Genomic DNA, 27,216 nt, shown 5'->3' on the forward strand with positions numbered 1-27,216 from the left:
AGTTAAGGTTAGCCACTCAAACTGTGGCTGGTGCATGGAAATACATGACATACAGTGAGGAAAGCAAGGAGCAAGAGCGCAAATATAAAATCTCTGCCGTCAAAAAAGGTTTTTAGGGCCGTTTTAACAATGGTGGCGCCCAGTCCATGTAGACAGTAGTAGAGAAGTAACTAACACTTTACTGATGTGAGCAATGGCCATGTATGCCCTTTTCTGGCTTTTCCAATGGATCTCTTTCTTCCGTCAACTATTAAATTAATGAAATAAACTTGCTCTACAAATGCAGAATAAAACAAAGAGATTTACTTTAAGGGTTTTGAGGGCTTGCTCCAGAATTGTAACTGAAACCTTTATGAAAAGATTAAGAATAATCCGGACAACAGTTGTTTGATCTTGAGGTGTAGGTACACAAAATTATCAGACAAAAATCTACTCATCACTTTTATCCAGAACCTGCTTCTTGTTAGGGGTGCCATCTGCAGAAACTTAAAGGTCATTACAAGGCAATCCTTGAAAAAAAAATGACATCACATTACTAGCCAAACTACTAATCAATGGCTGTCAATGTGACTTTACATGCAGTGCAATGAAAATGCTTATGCTATGCCAAGCTGAACAACTTTGAGTGCAGATACATGGTTCTGTCACATTCCTCTGTGCAGTTACCCCTACACACTTTCTCAACTTATTCCTCTGTTGCTGTTAGGACTCCAACAAACTGTGCCAGCGGCAGACCTGCTGTCCTTTGGACTCTTTCATCTGAGTCCAGTGGGTGAGCTCCTCCTCTCCAGAGCTGTTGAGGCCCAGTGAAATCCAGCCAATCATCTCCTTACGCTTCATGCTGCGCTTGTTGTAGACAGAGAGAATGAGCGTGACGTCCGATAGCTGGAAAAGGGCTACCTGGAAGACAAACGTCTCTTTGTAGGTTGGGTTGGGCTGACCTCGACAGATGGATGTCTTACACTTGGACATCTCGTGGCCCATGGAGTTCAGTAAGGTCAGCTTAACGTATGTATCTAGATGGGAAACCGGTGAAGTAGACAATTAGATGGGAAATGATGTAAACCTTTTAAAATATTTTTAAATGTATGGTTCACAATGCTAAAACATTTAACATTTGTGCAGAATCCTTATGTCTCTCCAGTTTATTCTCTTTGAAATGAAGCATCACAGCATACTGCAACCGGTAGCAAAGTATGACACATTTTCCCAACACAGCATACATTTTTGTTAATGTCAATGCAACTGATGCATAAGATCCTGACCACATAGGATGCGGTTTTCTCCTGATCAAACACAAAGCGCAGCTGTGAGTGCTCCTGATAACAGACAGCAAGAACTCAAAGGGTTGAAGGAACATTATTTTGTTGCTATGCAACTACTGTATGTCTAACCTGAAGTAGGGGATAATGGTGAAGATAAAAATGGACTAGGAAAAGTTAGTAATATGTCTGCCTGTGCTTAGAGGATGAGGAGCCTTTTCCAGAACAAATGATGTAGCTAAAATTAATTTTGCTCATCAGGAAAGCCCTCCAGGAGCTGCTATTATTTTCTCTGACTTTAACATAATGTCAGTGTCATGACACGACATGTGCAAAGACTTTTAGAGCCCAGGGCAGTGTCCCAAAACTTGCTCTGTCCAAAACGCAAGACATATTTTTGAGGAAATGCACGTCTGCTGCAAACAAATGTTCAAATATTCATAACCATATAGTACCTGAGTAGTGCGTAATTCTAATATGTCCTGACAATGGCATTACACTTTCAGATTGGGCACAAAAAAGCTTAAGATCCTTATAATCAAAGAGAGAACATAAGCTCTGGACATGTTTAATATGAGCAGTATTCAAAAATTTAGTACAGAGCAGTTATGTTAGTGATAATCTTGGTCTGTGTGACATTTCCCACCTTTTGTTTTCCAGCTCATACCCTTCTGTTTCATTGTAAATCAGTGCACATTTCCAAAAATTCATTCCCAATAAATATCATTCATTTAACATTATCAGTTTGCCATTATCAACAGATTCAGCATTCACGGTTTCCTTATTCACTCCTCACTTCCATGCAGAAATCATGACATAAATTGAAGCCACAAATCCAGCTGAAAGTAAATGAGGCAAGACTGGCAATCCCAATGGGTCTCTGAGAGTGTTTCGCCCCTCGTCTTCAACCTTACTCTGTAATAATGCTTTGTATTATGTTCCTGTCTAAGAGGGAGTATAAGGAATGAACTGCAGAGGCTTTCATGCTGTCGAGTGCCAGCTGCCTTCCAACGCCTAGCTCACCGCCTTGAATCACACATTCAGTTGCTCTCTTTGACATAAAAGCACAGTGGAAAAAAAGCCTTGATTTCTTTTTTGACTGCTGCTGAATGGGCTGTGTAGAGCTGTGGATGTCTTAAGTGGTCAGTAGCGGTGATGCATGGCTCTTTGGTATTGTTCCTGAATGAGAGTGGCTGCGACTGATGATTAAATTGACTCGTCGGCATGGTGCTGTTTTGAAATGACAGAAAAGGAGCTTTGAAATTGCTCCGCATCTTTCACGGGGCTCCTTCCACTTTGTAAGACGCACAAAGTCAATCAAGGCCATCATGAGGATTTTGCACAAAGATTTTTTTCAGTGTTACCAGATGTGACTATTTTCTAAATGCAATATGAAGACTATACAGTATGTGGATAATCAGGAAACCACAAACAATATCAAATTCTGGCAGCTAGTCATTAGTAAAAGACATTCATGAATACAAGGAACATGGCAATTAATGGGAGGACAGCACAGTGTGTCTTTTAGATGAACATTTACGCTACTCTATCCCAAAAGTCCTGTCTGTTCATGTGCTGTGAGCAGAGCTTAAAAATGAAAAAATACACCCAAGGCATGCCAAAGTCTGCCGTTTGAATTAAGCCAGCAGTCAGCGACACACAACATATCCTTCTAGCTGGCCATCAGCCACCAAGCAAACCGGATTGAGTTAGCATGAAAAGTGTTATTTCTGAGTGAAAACATGAAAGACTTCCAGGCATCACAGGCACGAACACAAGGGAGAAATGAAACACGTAGTGGAGGGTGGTAACAGGGCTGCATGCGTAACCAGAGATACAAGTTCAGAACTGTAGGGGACAAAGGTTACAACAAGCAATAATCTTCATGGATGAGCATTACAGTTTTAAAGTTTAAGTGTGAAGGAGTAACAGTGAAAATGGAAATGTGTACTCACTGCTGCAGTGCCAGTATCCCTTACAAGTGATTGTTTTGCACCAGATTTTACTTTTGGGAAACAAGCATATTTGTTGTCTTGTCTAGGGTTAAATGGGAAGATTGATACCACTTTCGGCTCTGTATTTGTTATATAATAGGCTGAAGCCATGAGACTGCTAGTTTAGTTCAGCATAAAGCCTGCAGCTAGCTTGTCTCTGTCCAAAGGTAACAAAATTTGCCTACCAGCACCTCTAGAGCTCACTAATTTCATAGACCTCCCACACTAGCTTTTATTCATGTAAAAAATTAAGAGTAAAATTGCCGTCTTGTCTCTTCCATCTAACTTTCTGCTAGAAAATGGTTAAGCGTGTTTCCCAAAATGTCGAACTATTGATTTAATTGAAATAAACAAATCAGGGTTAAAAAAGAATGTGCCTGATACTAGTCACACACCCTCATCAGTGCCTATTGTGCTTGTAAATTTATATAACAGCAATATTCTGTTTCCTCATTAACTATTCATTTCCCCAACTATTTCTAGTGAAAACATTTTACAGATATTTATCCAGGTAAGTAAATTAAATAGTTACAAAAATTAAACTGTTCCCCAGTTAATGCCTTGTATTTTATTATCTGCACCCATGAAGATAGTACGAATAGGTCCAGGATTCAACACAGACTGCATCTCACTTTGCAGCAGTGACAGTGACTCACCTCTGATAATATAAACCTGTCCACCTATCAAGTGTTTTAGACAACAGAACAGCCCATCTGACAACAAGGGTTGGACAGCAGTAAGAAAAACAACGGACCAAGATGTCAAAAAGGCAGTAGGGTGAGAGAATTTCAGGTGCAGACATAACAGAAGATGCCAGGAAAGAGATACAGGGTCAAAAGGCCAACAACACTGCAGAAAGTTCAACAAGAGGCCGTTTTTGTTTGAACTTGCTGCTCAGATCCCTGGAAACTGACTGAGGAGGCTGATAGGGGAGGAAAACTAGGGATCAAACCAGAGGGAAACTGAAAAGCAGGTAGTACAGTTGAGATAGATTGGACTATCTCTTTTATGGAGAAGTTATAAGCTGTGCATAGTCTCTCTCTGGCTCAGTTGTATTTGAGAAAAAAGAAAGCACATAGTATATATTAATGTTATGGTATATTTATTAAACAACTTAGAAAACATATTTTTACAATACGATTCAAGATTTAAGTTGAATTATGGCTACATAAACACAAATCCCTATGCACAGGCTCAACTTGTCCTTTTCCATTCTAGTATCTGAAACAAACCCTAAAATTGTGCACTGCTCTGTTCACTGCTCTTTCCATAGCTGCTCAAATAAAATGTTTTAGGGTACTTACTGGGTGGCTTGTTGGCAGCTAGGTTTTTGAAATGGATGCCTTTGATGACCTCCACAGAGAGACGTCCTGTTGTGGCGTTGTACACCAGGCCCACAAGGATCTCTGGTGTGGACGTCTGACTTACTGACTGGAATGATGAGGCGGTTTCACTGCATGTCATATCTGAGAGGCTGACCTGGGATTCACCACCCTGAAAGTGTTTATAGACATTCTGAAAATCGTTCAGTGGTATGTATAACACTATCAATAACGTTTGCAAAACCCAGACAAATTCATTATAATTCCGATGACACTACTCAGTAACATCTAGGAATTGACCATTTGTTAAACCTCATCCCCCTTATTTAATGTTGCTACTGGTGTCAAGCTTCCTAGTCCGAAAAGCCATTTACAATAAGGACGGTGGAAGATTGCCGGTCAAAATTTTAGTCATTTCTGAAACAATGGGTCCTTGATATCAGACAGATGCAGAAAAAAAGCATGGCTTTCTCATTTTTAGCCAACGACCGTTTTATGTCTGCAAGATTTCAACAACTAGCTAGCTGTACAGTAGCTAGCTAGTTTAGCTAGCGTTAGCTCCATGAGTTGGTTAAATTGTTGACTCCAACCAATTTGTTTCCCCTCACCTTACCCTGAGCACAAATTTATCCCTATCCCCAACCAGTTATTTCTGCAACACCTAATGTAAGCCCTAACCCTAGCCATGGAAGGGAACAGAGTGGAAAATATTGTATTCAAGGGGGGAACAGGCTTTGACATAGAACCTGGCCCCACACAATGGAGAATTACTACAGTGGATGTGCTAGCCATGAACAGGTTTTTTTTTTTTTTTAGGTAACCTCTAATCCCACTAATAATTCAGTCAGCTAAGAATATACTCCTTGGATTTGGAAGTAGCGCTCGGTTACTACTGTAGGTAGTAAGGTAGTTAGCTGGACATGCTAATGTTTGCAGTTTACGTTGGAAGCTCTTTAAATGCTGAGTAGGCAATCACTCTTACTACAGCCTTTCGCAAAATCTGAGGCTTGATAGACCTGCCACGCTTAGTTATGGTTCCTAAGCTATGATTGGATAATCACTGTTTGAGAGAAGGCTTTAGCGAGTTGTAAACTGAAATGGAGAAAGAAAAAGAAAAATATTGGTTTAATTGGAAGTCTAGATCCCCGCATAATTGAAGGCCAACACACGAAAAACACTCATGTGAGAAACAATAAGGGGCAAGTAAACTAATGCATTTGTGTAAAAATGGACCACTGTGGTTTTCAAAAAAAGCTGCCGTTTTACGTTGCTTTTCCTCTCTATATCTTTGAAATGTATTTATATTGTTGTAACAACTAAATGTTAGCAAAAGGAAAACAAACCACCAAAAAAATAGATTGTTGTTTTATTCCCTGATGTAAAATGGAGGCAATCCCACCACTATCTATTCGTCAGACACATTAAACCAACAAGCAAAACAAAGCAAAAATAACTGGTTCACCAAACAAGATCTCAGTATTCTCTGAAGCTGAAAAATATAACCTAAGTCTGAAATCTTATCCAATCATATGAAAGATCAATCAACATACAGGAGCAATTAGTGAGGCATTGCTCAAGTGCTTGAAAGCCAACACCGGCTTAGATCATACTTACCGGGAGAGCACAGCATGGATCTAATATGACCGGCACAGACATTTTGCCCTGAAGGTTGAGCTTGGTGAGGTAGAACACCTTTTCCCCGAGCACCCTCTCTTTCTTCAACCGACGCATACTGTAAAGGCGGAATCGGATGGCATAATTGCTGATCATCTCTGACTCCACATGGCTGAAGCGGAAGGTCTCCGTGAATATGGGGCACGGGCCTCTCTGGATTCCCGTCTTTACCCTCTGCTTCTTGGTGGGCAGCAGCACCAGGTGGACCTGCCAGGAGATGTTGCCAGTGCGTTTGTGGGCTGGAAGGTCAGTTACTGCCATAATGGTCACTGCCAGCTGCTGCTCCTCTGAGTCGTAGTCGAAGACCACATCCAGGGTGCCATATTTTGCAACGGGATCTGGTTCATAACCTTTAGGGAGCTGTGCTGCTGATCCTCGGGCTGACATATCCTAAAGAAATAAGTGATATGTTCAATGTTCATGTCTCACCAATCAATATAAATTTCCAGTCATATATTGACATAATATCACTGCTACTTACCTCCGGGCTAAGGACGGCGGTACTGTCGCTGGGCACATCCTCCTCATAGCCCTTGTTGAGGTAACTCTCAGTCTCATGGCCGTCACTGCCCTCACTAGGACATTTGCTGAAGGACAGGTGGGGACTGCCGCTGGTATGGGATAAATCACACTTGGCATCTCCCAGGTCTGACAATGTGCAGGACATCCGTGGAGAGCCATTCTCATCCTGATAGGGCGGTGGCTGAAGTTCATCCAGTGGTGGCGTTCGTCTCATCCGCTGGATGCAGTTGACTGGTTGGGAGGATATCGGAAGAGAATTCAAGGACCACAGTAATATATAAAGAAAGCCAACTGTGGTTCTTGCTCTTTTTAGCCGCAGCAGCAACAGAGCTCTAGCAATGGCAATATCGATCAGTTGGTCGAACAGGTTATCCACTTCAGTCCAGAGTGAAATTTCTTGACAACTGTTGGACGGACTACTATAAAATTTGAGTTAAAATAGGGTAACACACACCTGTTCTCGTGAGGTTTTAACTTACAGGTAGACATAAGCAAAACAGAATGGGAAAGCCACATAATCATAACTCCAATGTTTTTATTTCACCCTGTAAAGATTGGTTTGGATTTTTTTTACTACAGAAGACTCTGAAAACAATTAAACAAACAAAACACTGATAGGGTTAAAATGAAATATAATGTAAGTTACCAGTATAGGAGACAAACAAACCTCATCACAATAAGTCAAAGGAGAGTCTCTCAATAGAAAGAGTCTTACAACAATCTTAATAGTGTTTCTGGAGACAAAAAACTTAGTCCCAATTGTTATCTTTACTTCAACCCAAACACATACTCCAATAAGATAGAAACATATATAATGTTCACGCACTGCCCATGCACTGGCCATAAATTACAGCTCAGACAGACATAGCTTGGCTTATTTCCATTTACGGTAAGGTGACAGGCTGCTCCATAGGTAGGCCCCCTGGACTCATAAAATATCTGTCTAAGGTCCCTGGGAGAGACCTTGAAACTTCTATAGGAGCATCACCAAAAGTGAATAAATGATAAATAGACTTTTCCTCCACAAGATATATGTTTCAGCAAACTGCCCTCCTGAGGGTCAGGATTCTCATTAATGCTAAAAAAAGCAATTTGCTGAAACATCAATCTGTATATGTTAAAATGAATGTATCAGAGTTATGAATGCACAGCTTTTTCATTCATTGTTGTTGTAGTGGAATGTCATACTGGCATAAACATTTAGTGCGAAGCACACATTCCCTTAATACAGCCTCACAGAGCTGCAGGTGTGGCTGCAGCTGCAGCTATTACTGTAGGCAATTTATAAAGCACATTTGTGATTTGCATGAGACATGACCACGACAACAAAAGGCTAAAAGAAAAACTAAGAGAAAGCATAACCAAAAAAGTGAAAAAATACCTATAACAATACCTTAAAGTTTAACTTAAACCAACAGCAATTGGCAATTGATTTAAAAGTAATGAGTGTTAATAAAGTGCTAAAGGTAAAGCCCTCGTTACTAAAGGCTTAAAGTTATTAATGCATATGCAGGTCTGCCTAACCTCATGTAATGTTATTCTATATTTTAATTACTGATGCTCTAAATCAGAGTAAATGTGTCAATAATTCAGGTTATTTTCTGGTAAAATATATATAATTCATGTAATTCTTTAGCATTGAGTCATACATTGCTATATTCATCACAGATTTTATTTTCACTGAAAAATAGAACATACTCTGCTAGTCCTCATGAGCATAATGTGCTCTTTGAGAGAAATCTTCTGAATGCACAACCTACATAAAACATCAGATGTGCACCCTTAATGGGCTGAACTGAATACTTCTTAAACTGCCATAGATTTCATGCCTCTAACCCTTCTAAATGATTCAGTTGCCGGCAAAGAATAAGGCTATACTAAGCATATCTTTGGCACTTATAAAGAACCTTGAAATATGTTGCTAGCTGCATTATCAAATCTTTCTCCCTTGTCCAATTTGGATTCACAAAAATTGAGCAGCCAATGCTAATACTCCCATTGGGACACTGGGGAAGAGTGCTTTATATTTCATACCCGGTCTCTTGCACAAAAAAAAAAAAAGAAATGAAACAAAACAAAAAGATAAAGAAGAACATAACTTGGAAAATATCCTCTTCTTTTGCTGTCTCCTGACTTTTGGAAAAACCCAACACTATGATGACGTAATCCACTGCGACTCATTGTTCCAGCTTTCTCCCAAGTTCTTGAAACTTTCGCTCTTAATAATGTCAGTGAGACACCACCTCAAAGTGGCACATATCAGTGGCAGGATAGAGGCAAAGGAGTCTTAACTAAGTGTCATGGAGGGCTTGATAAAAGGAGCAAATCCATTTTGAGCAGCTTTTTTCCTGCTGAGCCGGGGGCGGTTGATTTGATAGAAGCTGCTGTGTTAAAGCATTACTCTTTTCTCCAGCCTGCTAATTGGGATGGTTACCATTCCTCCTCACGTCTAACCCATCCTTCCTTCACAGAGTTTCATCCCCTCTACACTGGCAGTTGCCTTGTTTTGCTTTCTTGTACCTCTGTAAGTGGGGAAACAGTTGGAGCTCTGCGTATCTTGACTGTGAAACTGGTATAAATATCTTAGGTGACAAATGAGAGGAGCAACACTTTATAGTTCTGCCCACGGTTGGAAGAAGGGGTAGACACAGTTGACCCCTTGCTCAGTTGGAACCTTGTTGGTTTTACAGGACAGGAAGATTTCACAAAACAACAATAGCACATCAGTGCTATCAATCAGTAGTCATCAATAATGCAAGCAGTGAAGAATCCAACTCCTGTCGGCAAAAGGCCAGCATCAGTTTATGTAGTATGCTACTGTCTAATGAGTGTTTGTAAAAGAAGTATCATCACCCTGAGTCAAACAAAGCAATGTATAACAGAGGTGAATTCAAATAAGTAATATGTTATGATTCTACTGATGAACCAGGTATAGATATACTACAAATTATGTTTGTACATGGCTATACAGTAAATACGTGCTGTGAAAAAAAATTGATGTTCATATACAACTAAACTGCAACAGCAAATACGTTTCATCGTATTCACTTGTAGTGACAACAGCTCTGTTTAACTTTTTAATGGCTATGTTTAGGCTCTCAAAGCACTTTTTTAAGATTAGGGAAAGATTGTGGTCTGGTTTAATACAGAAAAAAGTTCAGTGATTTCAGACACAATGTGTTTATTTATATTAAACCCAAACCACAATCTTTCCCTCACCTTAACCAAGAAGCTTTTTTTGCCTTAACCTAACCACAGACGGGACTCTGGATGCAAACCCTGGTCTCTGCTGTGACAGTTGTGCGCTTTGTACGCAACCATCCCCCTCAACCACCTCCTGGTGCCTCCACTGCTGTTAATTAACGTAGGACTTCATTCATGCTCTACTCTGCACATTGAAAGATGATGCTAAAGGGGCACCCAGTGCATTACAAAGTGACATCAAAGGGGCCCTAACCAAGCGTCTGTATGCGACAACTTGGGGAAAAAAATGTGTTGCTGTGCAGAATTTCAGGCGACAGTGTGAGTTGCCACATACTGTTGGTGAGCACATGGTTTACTTACACTAAAAAAATTTAGTGTTGTGCTATTTCATGGCACAATTTTCAACCTTAGTATGACGCCTGCAACATCTAAGACCACTTAAAACCACAAACTGTTTTTACATGCCTTTTTCTGTACATGTTAAACAAAGGAGATAGAATGTGTTAATTAGCGAGCTTTGCAGGTATTGCTAGGCATATTTCTGAACTTTGGACAGAGCCAGGCTAGCTTTCTCCGTTTCCGATGTCTATGCTAAGCCAGGATACGCCAGGCTAACCACATCTTAGCTAGCTAGCTTCATAAACATTAGATTGGTAATGATCATTCCCTATCACTCTAAGAAAGAAAGCCGAATAAGCATTTCCTAAAAAGTCAAATAATTACTTTGAAAGGTAAAAGAGAATATAATTTTTCTATATCACTGACCACAGCTTATAAGTCATATACATGCATCGAGCCCCAGTCTTTAACAAAATGTGTGGGAGATGAAAATGAAAAAGGTTTAGCATTTTGCTACTGTATTGCAGCATATGAAGACACTGTTAGCTTGATCTCACCTAGTCTATATTCGTTTGCATGTGACAAAAGGAATATGGGAAATGTGTGAGGTTGAGTGATTTGTTGAACCTTGACTAATGACATTAAATCTGGTTGTTAAAAAGACCTCTGTGCTGCACTGTATTAAAGACCTTTTCACATTTTCAATAGCAAATGTATTGGAAAATACTATTGTTTCCTCTAACTGAGTGTCTTTGTGCCAATAAATGAATAGTGCTGACTTTTGTCACTCAAAAACAACTTGTAGCTTTTCAGAATTTTGAAATAAATGTCACTCCTCAAAAGCAGTAATAAGTTGCATCCTAAAAAGTCAGGATAAGTGAGTTTCTTCTCCTGTGAATGGCCCCATTACTCAGCTAGTTCTTCTGACTTGTACGTTCATAAGGGTGTCCTGTTAAAGTAATATTTCAGTGTTTTAGGTCATACCCTTTTTCTCTTTCTTGTGAGAGGTGAGCAATTAATACCACCCTCATGTCCATCTGTTAAAATGAAGCTAAAACCAGGAGATGTTTGGCTTATTTTAGCAACACTAGCCTGTCTCTGTCCAAAGGTTAAAAAAAAACATCTGCCTTACAAGCACCTCTTAAACTAAGTGTAAAAATATGACAAGATGTTGTTTTATGGATGGTTAGCTATGTGCAGAACTATTACTTAGCCAAGCGCAGAACCGAGCTGTTTCCCTCCGCTTCCAGTCACTATGCTAAATTAATCTTACTGCCTCCTTATTATAGCTTCATTCACAGCGCAGACTTGAAATTGGTATCGATATTCTCATCTAACCCTCAGCAAGAATCCAAACGAGCTTCGCAGACACGGTGCAATTCAATTCATCTGCAGCAGATCTGGCTAAATTTCCGCCCGCTTCTAAAATTAGTTGGGAGCGATCAGTGTGGGGCTAAAATTTGGGCCGAATCCATACAGAGTCTGCCAGGCTTAGGACATTTTCATGATGCTTTTCAATAAGCCTACTACTGACAGTTTACTGGGTCATAGCTACCTTTTCTCTGTGACTAAAAGTAGGGAGATCTGTGGTGTTACTGGACTGATTGTTAGTTGGGGAAATGGGAGTATTAGAATTTCCTTCCATCCAGAGAAAGTCAACTTTCCTACCATTTCTCATCTAAAGTAGCCTATTATACAAAAGTAATAACTCATTAAAATGAAAACAAAGTTTAAATTCAATAATCATGGTAAACACTTCCTTTTCATAAATTTGTTTTATTAAATAATTCTACTTACATTGAAATTGTTCATGATACTGTACTACTGTCTTTTGCAATGGGTAAATTAGTATTTTGACGTGTTGCTACGTAAAACTGTCCTCATCGACCGGTCATGACAGCGTGCTGACCCAAGAGAAGAGATAGGAAGCTGGACCAGACAAACTGCAGATCATTTCTTTCTAACTGCTTACTTCCTATTTTGAGAGTAGAACTATCGGGGCACCCACCCACACTGACTCTGCAGCCTCTGCACAATCTTCCTCATGTATAATACATACTGTATGTCCTGAGGATGAAACTTTCAATACTCACAGACAAACAAAAGCGGCAGTGGGAGTTGAGAGAAAACATTACAGGTGCCTCAGACCTTTTATGACAGCTTGTTTGCAATTATTGAAATGAAGTCTGCCCTGTGAGTAAATAAAAATGGCTTTCAACTATGTCATGGAAACTACCTATGTCCACATTTTTTATATTTTTCTGTTTCAGAGAGAAAGAGTGACCAGATGTCAGTACTGGAATGAGGCTGCTGCGTCATCATTGCTGATCCATGATGAGTTGGTGGGAGAGAAAACCACAGCAATCAAAGCCTTACCACAGGAACGAAATAATGAACCTCTAGTACTTTCAACCAAAGTGCAGCCATGGAGTTTTTCCCTCATTTAGTGAAGATTCGATTTGTGTGTTGTGGATTTAGAGTAACCTGATTATAATAATCTGATGATCAAAAAAAAAAAAAAAAAAAAGAAAAGAAAATTTAGAGAAAACTGCAAATATATCTTAATTTCCTTCTTTGAATATGTTTTCTTTGTGCCCTCTTTTTATTTTACAGGAAGAAATAACCTGCTTCGAACCTTGAATTTTCAATATAATCCTTCAAACCTATAAGGGTATTTGAATCACACAAATACAAACATAAGACCTTTCATAGCTGAAATGTTGTCATATAAATAAACCAAGCAAATTTCAAATTATTGCTGCCAGGCACAATGACTCAAATCCCTGCCTCTCTCTCCCTCACACAGAAGCCTCACTACATAATCTTACCGCTGCTGAAAACGAGTAGACTATGGCTTTGTCCAAAAAACAAAAATGTCTTGAATGCAGCGTGAACCGTTTCTTTGAAATACATTTATTGAAAAGCCTTTGATGTCTAGTTATAGGTCAGTAGAGATTTGTATGTAGGCCACCAATATTTTGTGGTCCCCTTAATCTTAAAAAACAGTAAATTACTTTGCGTTCGGGTTTGATAGTATTAAGACCCTGACAAACACATCATTTATTAAAAGGGGCAATCACAAGATTTTCATTTAAATAAACGTCTCTTAAGTCACTATCTATCTCCGAATGAGGTAACACAATGGTGACTGAGCCTATGGCCCACTGATGAAAGTATTACAATAGTTATATATTTGCAGTATTACGAACTGGGTGTCTGGGGTGACATTCCCTCAAAAAATGCTGTATTAAGCTACCGCTAATGCAAAAGAATATTTCCCACTGCTGCAGCTTCACATTAAAACCATGTTACTGGGGAAACTGGGGAGTTGACTTTTATTATGACGTAGTGACAGGAAATGCAGTGGGTTTTACAGGGAGCTTAGCATTTACCGCTACTGTTCATCGAGTACGTATCTACAAAACACAACAACGTTTTGGGCATTTTTGGACAGTGGACCAGTTTGCAATATTGCAGGGAGTAATGGAACAAGGAGGAGCAGCCATAGTGAGCTGTTAGATGAAAAGTCGCAAGTGACAGGGAAGTAACCAGCTGTTTTCACTGTGCCCTGCTGTTGGCAGACTCATGCCCTGTGCAGCAACCACCAGTAACTACAGGTGCTGCCTAATTAACCAGGGCTGAAATCTTTGAGATTGCCACTTTAAAAAGCCAGACAAAGGCTAAAAGTCAATAGCGAGAAATGTTCATATTGACCAATTTTTGCACTTTTACGAAAATTTCAATCTATTTATCAATAAATAATCTGAAGATGAACAAATCAGGAAAATAACAGCTAATTGACATATTATTTGTTTTTAAGGGGTCATAAGCCAAAATGGTTGCGACTCACTGTTAAATAATGGTCTCATTCAACTACATTGTTGTTTAGAAATTAATTCAGAAATTCATTCATTCTGATAAAACAGCTACCTGCGGCACCTTTAAAAGGATGATTTTTGAAAGAAATATACCATTCTATGTCAATGCAGATCCACAAGATAATACCGGCAAAATCACTGCCTGGTAAGTTAGATAAACTGAGTAAAATACTAGGAATAATTTGCAGGCAAGATGCACAAAGCTAAATGAACAATAATCTGATTTTGTTCTAACAAATTGTCCCTTTCTTGGACAGCAACTAATTAGTAATCGAGAGTGCTTGATTTCGCCCCTGTCAGAGAGCCACTTGACTGTCAGCCTAGAGTCATTCATTAGCTCTTGTCCTTAAAACCTCAAAATGTAGATTCACTGCGACTGTGAGACACTAAATGAGGCTGTTGTGTTATGTTTTTTCACATATTCTCTAAGAGAAAACTTATTACAAAAAAATTGATCATTTTCAGGAATTGCTTTGTATGCGTTCCAAAATGACCTGAAAATCTTTAAATATGTAATAATATATATATAAATATCACTGAACAGCCCTACTTTCCCCATCTGGTACCATATATCTGAACGCCGACTGAGGATGACAGAGACCATCTAGTGGTTATGAGGAGACACACAACTCAACTTCTGCAGCCCTTGCAAAACAACAACCTTGTACAGCGTGTTGCTTCTTTACTAATGGAGTCAGAAGCATGTCGTGTACTATTTATCCCTCAGCTACGAGTTCAAACATTGCTTTAAATAAATGGTCCCAGACACTCAGCCTTGGAACCCACTGTCTTATATAACACAACACTGGTTCAGACACGATTCACCAGTTGAGGACCCTGGCAAAGATTAGATTGTCTTTGAAAAACACTCTCAGACATAAACATGGCTGATTCCTGTCTGAGGATGTCGAACACAGTGTACCATATCAGCATCTTTGTATTTGTCCAAACAAAACTACAAATCATCACATCCAGGTTCCGTTTTTTATTACTTCTACATTTCTTGGAAATATTTATTGACTAATTTAATTTATTTCATATTGTTTTTTATTTTCTCTTTGTAGCAGATAAATACAACTTTTTATTCCCTTCTTTCCCCCTTTTGAAGGAATAGTTGGACACTTTTTGATGTAAGGTTTATTCATGTTCTTGCTGAGAGATGAATTGTTTAATACTGCTCTTATCTCCCTGGTAAGCATTGAGTCCCAGCCAGCAGCCAGTTAGCTTAGCTTAGCATAAAGACTGGAAGGGGGGGGGCAGCTCACCTGGCACAATGTGACGGCAAAAAGTCAGGCTACCAGCACCTCTAAAGTTCAGTGTTTAATTCATGATAACTTTTTTGTTTAATTTGTTCAAAAACCAAGTGTAAAACTGTGAAATCAACAATTTGCGGTGATGACAAGGCATCAGGAAGTTACTGCACCTGGCTAACAAATAGTGCAGCACATAGCTCCCTGTGAAAACACAACTTTTTTTTTATTCTTCAGGTGTTTGTACAAATTAAGCAAAAGCATTTAAAATGTTAGAGACCCTCAGAGGTGCTAGGCAGATTTTGGTACCTTTAGACAGTGAGGCTAGCTGTTTATGATAAGCTAACCAGCTGCTGGCAGTAGATTCGTGTTAAGTGTACAGAGCGGTATTGAACTTCTTATCTAACTCTCGGCAAGAAAGCTAATTAATGTAGCTCCCAAAATCTCAAACTTCTCCTTTAAATACCGACTTAAAAATACATTTATTTTTTCAGTCTCTCATTGGTCCAGTATAAAAAATAACTACAGTATATCATGTGATGTCAAATATGTTGCATACCTTAAATGACTGATTCACATTTAGAGTTCAGTTGCAGCTGTATGGTACTTTTATAAAGTCAAATGAATCAACAACACTCATTTCCAGTCAAGTATTCTAACAGATGAATAAAAAAAACAACCTGACTGATCCAAATAGGTCATTTCCAGTGTTCTCCTGTGCCTATGTTAAAATCAAAAAAGGAGACTTCTATCCACCACAGTAAATGCCCTGTGATGACAGAGTCTGGCAGATGGGAAAGAGAGATGCGCTAATAAAAAAAAAAAGAAAGAAAGAAAAAAGCAAAGTCTGAGGCTGTGGCTGTGCAGATTATGCAGACAGTTGACTGTTTCACAACCCTCCCACAGAGAGTGTGCTGAACGGGAGCTTCGCTTTGATCACCTCTCTGGATTAACTGACAGTGTGTATCGCTGCATACAGTATGTTGTGTTTGGTGTACTTGGTTGGCATGATGGCGGTGCAGAAGAGTCTGTGTTTCGACTCAAGGTTATTGCAGTGGTAAGAGGGAAATATCTGTACTAATCTCACTGCAACTTTTGATTTTACAGTTGAGGCATCTTTTGTGGATGTTCTTGGAAAAATAAACCAAAAATTCAAAGTGACTGTATGGAGCAATGACCTAAAAACACTTGTGTGAATACTAACAGGGAAGCATACTAGTTTTTCTAAGTAATTTCACAGTTACAGTACCTACCGTCGTCAGCTGAAGCTTCACTGCTGTAGCCGTCATAATCAGTCAGGGGGCTGTACTTCTGCCGGCTCTCCCAGCTGAAACCTCCTGCGTGTTTGACATTAGCGGCTGCCTTGGCTCCTCCCCGGAGGCCCTGGGAGCGGCTGACCGCTTCCTGATACTGACCCATCAGCTCATCCTCGCTGTCCGATGATGAGCCCTGCAGGTCGGCGTCAGAGTAGGCCTTGTCTGTTTGGGGTACAGAATGACCGTCTGGTTACTGTGGGACACGCTGTGATGCCAAAGGATTTCTTTCAAGCAAAGAGAGTCGGTTGTTGATTGAAATCAAGTAGACCGGCAGCTTCTACTGGCCCAAATTGTGCACTGTTAGAATGACACTTGCTGTGAGAGTTATACAGATCTCTAAATGCAAATGCTAATTTTGAGAATTTTGCATCAGTTGTAACATAGAAATTCTAGGATGCATGTTAAATATGAGTCGTGGAAACTTGCATGAAAAACAGGAGATAGATTAAAATGTTGACAAGGTTATCCCTGCAGGCTTCACCTCTTACAGTGTGGATTTTTGAAATACGTTTCGAGGAATTGCAATGGAATGTACCAGTTTCTCTGCCATCTACTCATCCAGAATGTCTGATATTTTTTTACAAACCAAATCATGCTATTGTTTACTGAGGAGATGTCAATGGGGAAACAATATTTTTCAGGGTTCAGTTTTTGAAACCCAGCAGATAGAGACTGCTGCATTGGATGGGATGTAATAGCAGATGTTCATATGCTCACAACCCTAAATGGACCATAGGAGATGGCAAAGCAGCTGCCAGTGATTTCAAGCCCTTCTACTCAACTGTAAGGCACATTAAACGGCACATTTTTGAGTGAGATGTCTGCAAACGACCACTCAGCTTAAACAGACAAAAAAGAAACAAACAAAAAACTCCAAGGACAGTCAAAGAGAATAACTCAGAATCATAGAGCAGAAGTAGATGGATCAAGTTTTCATAATCATATTTAGGATTTAAGTTAAGGTGAAGCATTTGCAATATCTGGACTTTAAAAGTGGCCACATATAATCACGTTACAGATACTTGAGGGTTTAATGAAGGTTTCTTGCAACAGTAATGTTGCCATGGTGCTCTGTCCTTGATCAGGCACATTACGCAACACAGCGGCTTGTTATGAAACGGAAAAATATTTATGGACATATACAAGAAATAAATATCTTCCATACAGAGAAATGTAATATATTGACATACATCTTATACAGAAATATTTGGTAATGATTGTAAATTCCAATATTTAAATTGTATCTTTTGAAATTCAAATATTCATTGTCTGTATGGTAATGTTGAGGCTATAGTTATATATTACGGTGGTCTTGATTTGGACTGCATTACACCGGGCGGTATTACTAATGTTTTGCCCACTCCCTTTTACATACATGATAGGAAAATGAAAAAAAAAAAAAAAAGGAAAATAATAACAATCACCTAAATAGGTGCCATTCGGTCGGTATATTCTTGAATAAAACTTAATATTATTGTCATGTCCTTTAATATATTCAGTATGTGAAGTTGATCCCTATATTCAAATGCATTTTTTGAAAATGCTGTTTGCCAATATGCTGTGTGCCAGAAAAACAATTACAACATAGTTGTAATTGTTGCTTTTCATCGACCAACCACTGAAACGCCAGTTGTAGCTTAATGTTTCTTCCAGCAGGGGGCAGCAGAGCTCTGAAATGGGTCTCTTGCAGCCTGAAAAACCTCTTCAAACTAACTGTACTTGCAAGGTGCATTAAGTGTCCGAGAACAAAGCATAACGAATTAAAGCCTAAGCATCTATTAAAAACAGTGTCATTCTAAAAACAAGTTTTGGCACAGACAGGACGGCAGAAAAATCTTCTCTCATTCATCATTGCATTATAATTTAACGTAATTTGTGAAAAATAAACTAAACTGTCCCTTGTTAAAAAACAGTCATTCTCTAAAAAATAAAGAAGAACAGACCTAGACACCAAGATCAATCGCCTAACCACTTTACACTGCTTCCCTTTGTTTTTAACTGAATGTTTACCAGGTGGCTTTTCAGGTTAGAGCCGACTCCCTGTGGCTCCCCGGGGCCACCAACCTTTTAAACTTCTGAAGCCCTGTGGACAGATGACAAGTAAACAGCCAAACATCTGTCAGCAACAGTAATCCCCTCATGGGTTGAGAAAAGCCAGTGCTGGTGGAAAATGTCTCTTTGCAGAGGGTCAGGCCTCATGCTGCAGTCGGTGGCATGGGTCTATAATTTTACAGAATTTTTTACCTGAGTCCAGCTGAAATAGAGCCTGGGTAAAAGGTTTAGAAGCTCTTGAAAAAAGTCATCACATCATCATAACAATCCTGAATGTTTACAAGGGTAAGTGTAGTTTAATTTACCGTACTAAATTTCTCATTTTTAGTTGTAACACGCAAAGTCCTGTTTTTTCAACCATGATTTCTCTTTTTTAAGTGCATCTACTTTTATTTGCGTACTACGATGTCCGTCCATTCCACACTAGTCATGTGAAAGGGGAACATATCTGCCAGTTCCAAACTGACATGTTTGCAAAGGAAATCTCTTTTCTCTGACCCAAACATCCCACCAGACTTCATTAGGTTTTTTCCAAGAATTCAGAACCTGCTAATGGTCTACAATCTCAAAAAACAGCGTAGGCTGAGGTATCCCAAGTGGCAACTACCATGGACGTGTGTTGAATACTGGGCATTGGATCACCCATAGAAACCACAATAAACTTGACTATAAACATAACTATATCATTTGCATGGAGCATTAGGTGTATTTGAATAAGGGAATATCCATGATTTGTGTTACATGGACAATAACACAACTGTCCGTTGGGTTCGAAGCAATTTTCCATAAGAGAAACTTTATCATAGTGATAAAACCACACGTGTCTATGAGTGCAGCCTTACCTTGCAGCTCTGTGTTTTTCCTGAAGTCGTCAAGGCACTGAAGGCTCCCTTGGTTCTCTAGTGCCAACTTGTTATTGAGGTACCAGAACAGGAGGGTCATGAGGATGATGAAGAGTCCGATGGCTGTCAGAAACCCCAGCACCTCTGGAGAGACTGAAACACAGAAATTGAACTTGAAGTTGCTGTCGTTTGGCATTTTAAATATCAACATGCTATTGTAAAAAAAAAAAAAAACAACAACAACTTTTGAGTTATTTTTTGTAGACACATGAAACCATCCTCGAGATGATTCTAGACTCTACTGCTTATGGTGTTGCTAGTGACTCTGATTTTCTCAGATTTAAAACACGTCGCTAATAAACGCTATTGCTTCCTGTCACAAAAGGATGTTTCTTCTTGTCCCTTATTTATGTCGCTAATAGATTTACTAATCGTTCAACATTTTGGGAAATTTGCTCATTTGCTTTCTTGACAAAATTTAGATAATGTTTGCATAAAACAAACTTATTTCCTCCCTGTGGAAGCTCAGTTTTCTTAGTAATGGCTCTGATATTCTTTTAATGTGAACTGGTGTTTATTAATATTAAAATGAATGCGGTTAGTTTGTGTTCAAGGGCAGCATGAAGTACTTTTATTGTACTCAAAAAAAACAAAAAGCCTGGAAGAGATGGAAAACGAGTGCATCAGAGAGAGGAGAGAAAGACAGAGGTTGTATCACTGTAGAGATGCAGCCTGTTGGTTGCCATAGCAACAGGTTCAGGGGCAGCATCACCCAAGACTCCAGACACACAGGCAAGTCAAATCTCATCAAATGCAACGCTGACTGCTGCACAGCAGCAGATTCAGTTTGGTTTGGAAATAAACAAAGCTATATGAAGACAGGATTTTCCTAAACCACAATGAACCTGCTAGTTGCAAACTATCTGAGGGAGTCTTTGACAGGTGAAAGTCATATGACCTTCCACCTCACATATGACCTTCCAACGCTTCATAGAGGGGCTAAGTCATCATCAGGTGTGGCCACAGGGGGGACTTCTTGCCTTAGCTATGTCAGCCCTTCTTCTCTCTGGTAGTGGATCACCCTCGTCATATCGAAGTGATCAAATGAGCTTAATGTCTTTGTCCTAAACTGCTGCCAGCTATAGCATTGAAGCCTTTCAAACCGAAAAAAAACCAAAATCTAATAATTTAGCAGATCGTTTTCGTTCTCTCAAAAGAGAGATATGCTGTGACCTCCTGTACCGTGTTCAGGAAATTACTTCACAATTTACACAGGCAAAGTAATGTGTTTTAATCAGGGGCACAAAATTACAGAATCCACTTTCGGTCTGTGGTACTAACAGCGCGCCTCCCGAGTATGAGTATCATACTAAAATGTCACTTTGAGGGAAATATCTGATTTATTCTCACAGAATAATGAGAACTGGAAACTGATGAGGCAACTGAGAACAACTTAGAGAGGGGTGCAAAATGATATCAGTGTCATGTGTAAATAAACATGACACTAATTTGTGTGGAAGGAGCGTAGCATCAGTGCAAGCAGCTGTCATGTAAGAGCCGCTATACACTTGTCTTATGCTGTCAGAGGAATATATTGTTCAGCAAGTAAGGACACATTTGACAAATCATTTTTATAGCTTCATAGATTAAGCACCCTGCGTAATTTAAAGAGGGAACTGCACCCATGCTATCCAGATACTGCCAAGGGCTACGAAGCCATAAACACTTTGTGTGCAATGGCAGGAAAGGGCCCTGTATTAATGCGATGATTGTGGGATGATTGTGTTATTGCAAATGAACAGAAAATGAAATAATTTCACCACATAATTACAGAAAACTTTGCAGGGAAGCAGGAAATTAGTTGCTGTTGTGACAGTTTAGTTTCTATATTTCAGAAAGTACAATGTGGCACAGGAAACAAGCAATTTCAGTGTGATGTAGTTTGGAATAAAATGGCGAATACTATGTCTTGTTTCCCAGTGTTGCAGAAGGCGTGTCTAATCAGTGTAACATGCAGGATGGACCGGGGATTTTATGTTGGAAAAGTGCACACTCCCAAACACAGCATACACACAGAAAGGCTGAGAAAGGAAACGCAAACTTGAGTTTGTGTGCACCACTCTGTATTCTCTCACAGGTTGACGGTGAGAGGGATTTGGATTGTGGAGTGCAGTGGAAAGAAAAAAGCAGACCACTGAAAAAGATGTACAATGCAATCTAACGGCTGCTGACTCCACTCCAGGCCCACTTTCACTTGACCAAATTTAGAAAATGATTAAACAAAGTTCAACTGTTTAGGGTCTAGAGTATTTAGGATTTAAAATACTGCCTTAACGAGGTACTCCATCAGTATTGCACTTCTGTAAAGGTGGGGGACTCACAAGAGACAAAACAAGAATGATAAAAAAAAAGAAACAGAGGTTGAGATATCCTGATTTTTAGTTGCCAGTATGGGTCAAGCTCCAAAAATCCTGGATCCTTTCAATTCCCACCGAGCAACCAATGGCATTATTTATTTTGAACCTCTCTACCTTATAATGTCTAAATCTTTCTAACTCCATGCTCGCAGTTTGTAATGCAGCGTTTCTGTTGTACATGTTTAAAGACTTTCTATAACTGTTTTCACAAGCCAAGTAGCACTCTGCAAACTGACCTTTATGTGTAAAATGGGCGGAGTGGCCCCTTTAAAACATCATGGGTGGACTAATTACTAATGTAATTATAGTCAATAATTACAAAATAAAAATTAAAAAATAAAAGTGTTAAAATCGAAAAACATGCCCATCGTGTCGCCGCTAACATTTTTTAGGTCTGAAAAAAGTCAGCGTATATTCCTCTTATGGTTTGCAGGTGAAGTCCAGTGTGACATCAGTGAACGTCCATTTAAGCTTTGGTAAGTGGAGTAGAAGTGAAGCAAACTCATTCTACATTTTAACGCACATACTGCACATGCTCCTTCGGACATAACTATGTACTCCGTTAAAAAAACAAGGAGCAGTCCAACTTGCTTTAACAATAAGGCTTACATACATGCTCACACCCAGACTCACTCTTTCAAACCTGAAGAACTAGAAAAGAACGTTACATAACCTATTGTGAGCTAATGTTTACAGCTCATGTTTGCCTTGACTGCTTAGCTTACAGAGATGCACAAAAGAAAAAAGAAAAAGTGTCAGATTTTGTATAAGTTATTGTTTGTTCTCTCGGTTAAATTTGCCTGGGCCGTAATGAGCCTGGATCATTGTGGAGTATCTCACAACGTTCGGTCACATGGTGACGTGGGAGCAGGAGGCGTTATCCCATGGGAATGCCTGTCTGCTCACACTGCAACAACTTCTCACTGTTGACTGAATTATTCACAGCACAGATGGAGCAGGATCCTGCTCTGTATAATTCTCCAACTGGCTGAAACAGGGCAAAGAAGATTGAATCACAGAAACCTCCAGTCAGTTTCTCTCTTTACCTTGGACTTCCTGACTTACGACAACAATATATATATATATATGTTTTTTTGTTGTTTTTTTTTAAATTCTATTAACAAACTCTGTATTCCGTCTTCGTTCCTCTCTCTTACTCCTTTCAACGTGCTTAAACACTGCACATGTTTTCTCCCAGATATCAGTGTTGCTACAGGAAACTCTGGTGCTGTAATACAGTGTAGGTGCTGCGTGGTGTAGGATATCTATCATTATTTCTCCTTTTCCTGACTTAATTCACCAAATCAACTGTGTTCCATTAAAATACTGAGAATAGCCTTTAGATAATGTGTGGGGGACCGAAAGATGACTCACAGGAAGATTAAACAATAAAAGACTCTGTTACACAAGAAGCAAAGAGAACAGTAGAGTAGGAAAGCAACTTTGTGATGCTTAGAAAGTGTAGTACACACCAGTTTCTTTAGAGTTAGTGTTTAAAGTGGATTTGAGGATAAGATGGGAACCATACACCATGTAAAAATATGAAATATTAGCATAAAAAACTCCCAGGCTTTACATTATTTCCTCATGATTATGATAATGAAGGAATGAGGGATTCATCTCCTACTTACATCTAGTAAGAATTTGCAGGTTGCAGCAGAATTCAGTTTTGATATTCAAGTGACACAACTATTGATTAGGATGAGACACTTTATTTATATTATCTGGATGAGGATGTTTACTTCACTCAGTCTCACTTAACAGATGATTCAAGATGCTGAAAACCAAGAGTAACTTGTAACTGGTAAGAGAGCTGAAAGACAGGTCTGCCAATGCTAGGCATCTTTAGCTAGAACCGCTAAAGAGCATGTCTCTGATGTCACTATTATGATCAAGAAAATCAGGGACGTGCCTTCATCTCTTATTTGAAGAGAAAGCCCTCTGACAGCTTGATTGATGAGTGACAAAGGATGAGTTGTCTGACGGTCTCAACAGTGACAGTGAGAGCCAGCGTCCTCCTCAGCTGTCACCCTTCAAACACAGGAATCTCTGATGTTGGTAAGATACAGGACACACTGGAAGAACTACATCTCCCACAGTGCCTTGGAGCACTTAGCCCCCCCCAGGAGGAACAAGAGGACGTTGCTGGGGAAAAGGACATCTGGGCTGCTCAGCTGACCCTGTTGCCATGGCAACCTGCCTCAGGTGTGTGGCTAAAAAGAATAGATGGATGGATGGCTGATGATGCTGAGCTAATGCTAGATTCCTAAAGTGGTTAGGTTTAGAGCTAAGGAGGGTAAATGATGGCACTTGCATGAATATTGAATACAATGAGGTAAACCTACTGCACATAAGTGAAAAATTAATGTAAATATACGTTGGTGTTAAGTTTTGACTGCTGAAAAATATCCTCGGTATTTATGCTTGTTCATTACTTGTCTTCCTTGTCTCTGTTGTATTCTGTCCACATAGAAACTGTTGCCATGCTGAATGTCAAAAAGCACAAAAGCATCTCAAAAACCACAAAGACACCCACACACTCCACAGGCAGCCCATAAGCACTCTCCCCAGCACTCCCCTGCACCCTCCCACACATGTTCAAAGAATGCTTTCGAAGCACAATACCTACTGTGTAGCCATGACACACACACACACACACACACACACACACGCACGCACTCCTCTGGGATCAATCTTCAACAATCACAAAAAACAAATGGGATAACTCCAATTATTAACCACACACACACACTTACACAACCAGATCATGCACTGTGATAAGCACCCTCTGAATCCACTTGAGTATTATTTTTGTTTTAAAAGAGTCCCACTTCCATCCAGAATGCCATGGCAAAGAGAGGCACTGAGCACTGAGTATGCTGAATTGTTAAAAGCTCGTTTTTATAACTCTTTGCAGTTGTAGCACCATCGTCACCTTCTATAGCTGCAGTCACATCAAAAACAAATCATGTCTGTTCACCCTTGTGACAACGAGAAGTAAAACATGTAAATGTTGCCAATTGTTCCTTTAAAATTACACAACCACACAGTCAAGTGTGGTTCATCCATTCAGTTCTTCTTACGAAAATTAACCGTTAGCTAGCTTGGATCTGCATACATGTACATGTGCTTTCACTCAGGAACAAACTTCATTGTGTACAGTAACATGTTACCTAAACATTGGTGCAGCAAATCAATAACTAAAAATTTATTAATTAATTTTAGTTCATATAATAACTTATTACTCACAGGGGGCATTTTTCTGCAGAACGAGAAATTTTACTTTTCATACTTTCATTACATTTTGCTGATAATACTTCGATACTTTTACTTAAGTAGGCTTGTTGAATGCAAGACTTTTAAGTCGTAATGGAGTATGTTTACGTAGTTGTATCGTTTACTGAAGTAAATGATCTTGCCAGTAGTTACCCAGGAGGTATTATTGGTACAACATACGTGCAAAGTATTTATAGTGTAACTTGCTAGCTGTAATCTAAAGTTTTACTATACTGGGTAATCTATAACACATACTGTATGGTGACGTGGTTAGCAAATACCTGGGATATCTAAAATACAGTGCAGACAAGCTAACAAATATATGTATATAGAAAAAATCAATCTTTCATTCCTAGACTTGTCTTATACTTGGTTTTACCTGTGAGAATGTGTCTCAAATTCAAGTCCTCTAAAGTTCCTTGAACATTTTCAATGTCATAACTAGTTCTGTATAAGCAATGGACAGAAGCAGTGAGCTCATAGAACAAAAGGAGGCCGAAACAAACAGCACAGCACAACAACAGTGGAACAGGAGAACGAGGACTAATTTTCACAATGATCGTTTTACAGTGATAAATGCCGATGAGGAAAGTGGAGTGGGAGGTGCAGTGTGGGGTCAAAGTCAGCCTCCCAGAGCTCTGACCTGCCCTACCTTTTCTGACGCAGATCAGCTCATGTACTCCACAGTTACGCTCGCCACCTGGAAAGACAATGCAGTTTCAATGAGCCACGCCGTGATGGAGGGAACGGACAAAACAAACATCATGGAAACACATTTAAATAGGTTTGGACATGTCGATGCATTTCCAAAAAAAAAAAAAAAAAGGACAAGAGCAACACTGATAGTGGAAACTGACAGACACTGGATGATGACAGTCTGATGTGGGTGTTCAGAGTACAAGCTGGTTGTACTGTCTGTTACTGTCTCATTTCTTGCAGTGCAATCATTCAATATTTATTCAAACAGCCTGCACGCGATGACTGGCTTAGAAGGCAGTGACATGGAGTTTAATTGTACATTATGTTCCGCTCTTACACACCAGCAAAGCACTAATAGACAATAAGTGAAAAGCTGTGGGAAGTTATCTGCTCTAACTGCCCGCGTCATGTTCCCAAATGTTTTAACAGCAGCTGAAGACAGGTGCCTGCACTCCAGCTTGATTTGTGCTGTTCTGTGGGCAGAGGAGCATTGCATGATTGAAGGCTGGAAACACAAAGCCATGGTTTGTTTTTGTTTTTTTAAATCCACACATATTGGGATAAGCAGTTAGTATTCTGTGCTAAAAACCTGGATGAACACAAATGAGTTTATGTTTATTAATGGGTTGCCTGTAAATCTTGTTTATTCTAACTACCTGTCACGGGCTATTTAGGTGAACATAACCTCTTTTTACCCTCTGTCTCAGTGCTTACATCTTGCTGCCTCAAACCTCTTTCTTCAACTCAACTTTAATTACATTTGTTTATATAGCACATATTCTTGTTCTTAATCTCTCCTGAATTTTTTTTACATAATGCCTTCCTCTCCCCCAGAAAAACAAACAAAAGTGACGAGCCATTAAAGAAATGGGAAATGCAGTTATTTGCTGTTCCCTCTGTTTCCAGTGTAGGAAAGTAAATAAGCATATTTCACAACATGTTAAACTACTTTCAGTTCCCCCCTGGGTTCCCCTGATTCATGACCAGCTGACCAGCTTTCATTCACTCGTCAACCCCCACTTCACCTTCCATTCATCAAACTGTCCTCAAACTTTATTTCATCCTTCCATCTCTGACACTATTTCATCCCCACATACAAAACCTCCTTACAGTAAACTCATTCATACGTGATGTGGTCTTTGTGAATTAGAACGCTGTCCTTGAAATAC

General features: G+C 39.5%; 1 protein-coding gene across 1 annotated transcript; it reads right to left on the reverse strand.

The window, feature by feature from the left end:
* Positions 1–702: 702 nt before the first annotated feature.
* Positions 703–26,055, reverse strand: syt14a (synaptotagmin XIVa; the record flags this gene model as incomplete). Its single annotated transcript, XM_040138146.1, has 8 exons — positions 703–1,016; positions 3,913–3,969; positions 4,561–4,750; positions 6,193–6,642; positions 6,734–7,005; positions 16,699–16,923; positions 19,656–19,808; positions 26,001–26,055. Coding segments are annotated over 8 exons (1,716 nt in total), but the record flags the coding sequence as incomplete, so codon positions are not given.
* Between the last annotated feature and the right edge of the window lie 1,161 nt (positions 26,056–27,216).

This window comes from Xiphias gladius, chromosome 10 (genome assembly GCF_016859285.1).
Source record: "Xiphias gladius isolate SHS-SW01 ecotype Sanya breed wild chromosome 10, ASM1685928v1, whole genome shotgun sequence".
Taxonomy (NCBI): Eukaryota; Metazoa; Chordata; class Actinopteri; order Istiophoriformes; family Xiphiidae; genus Xiphias; species Xiphias gladius.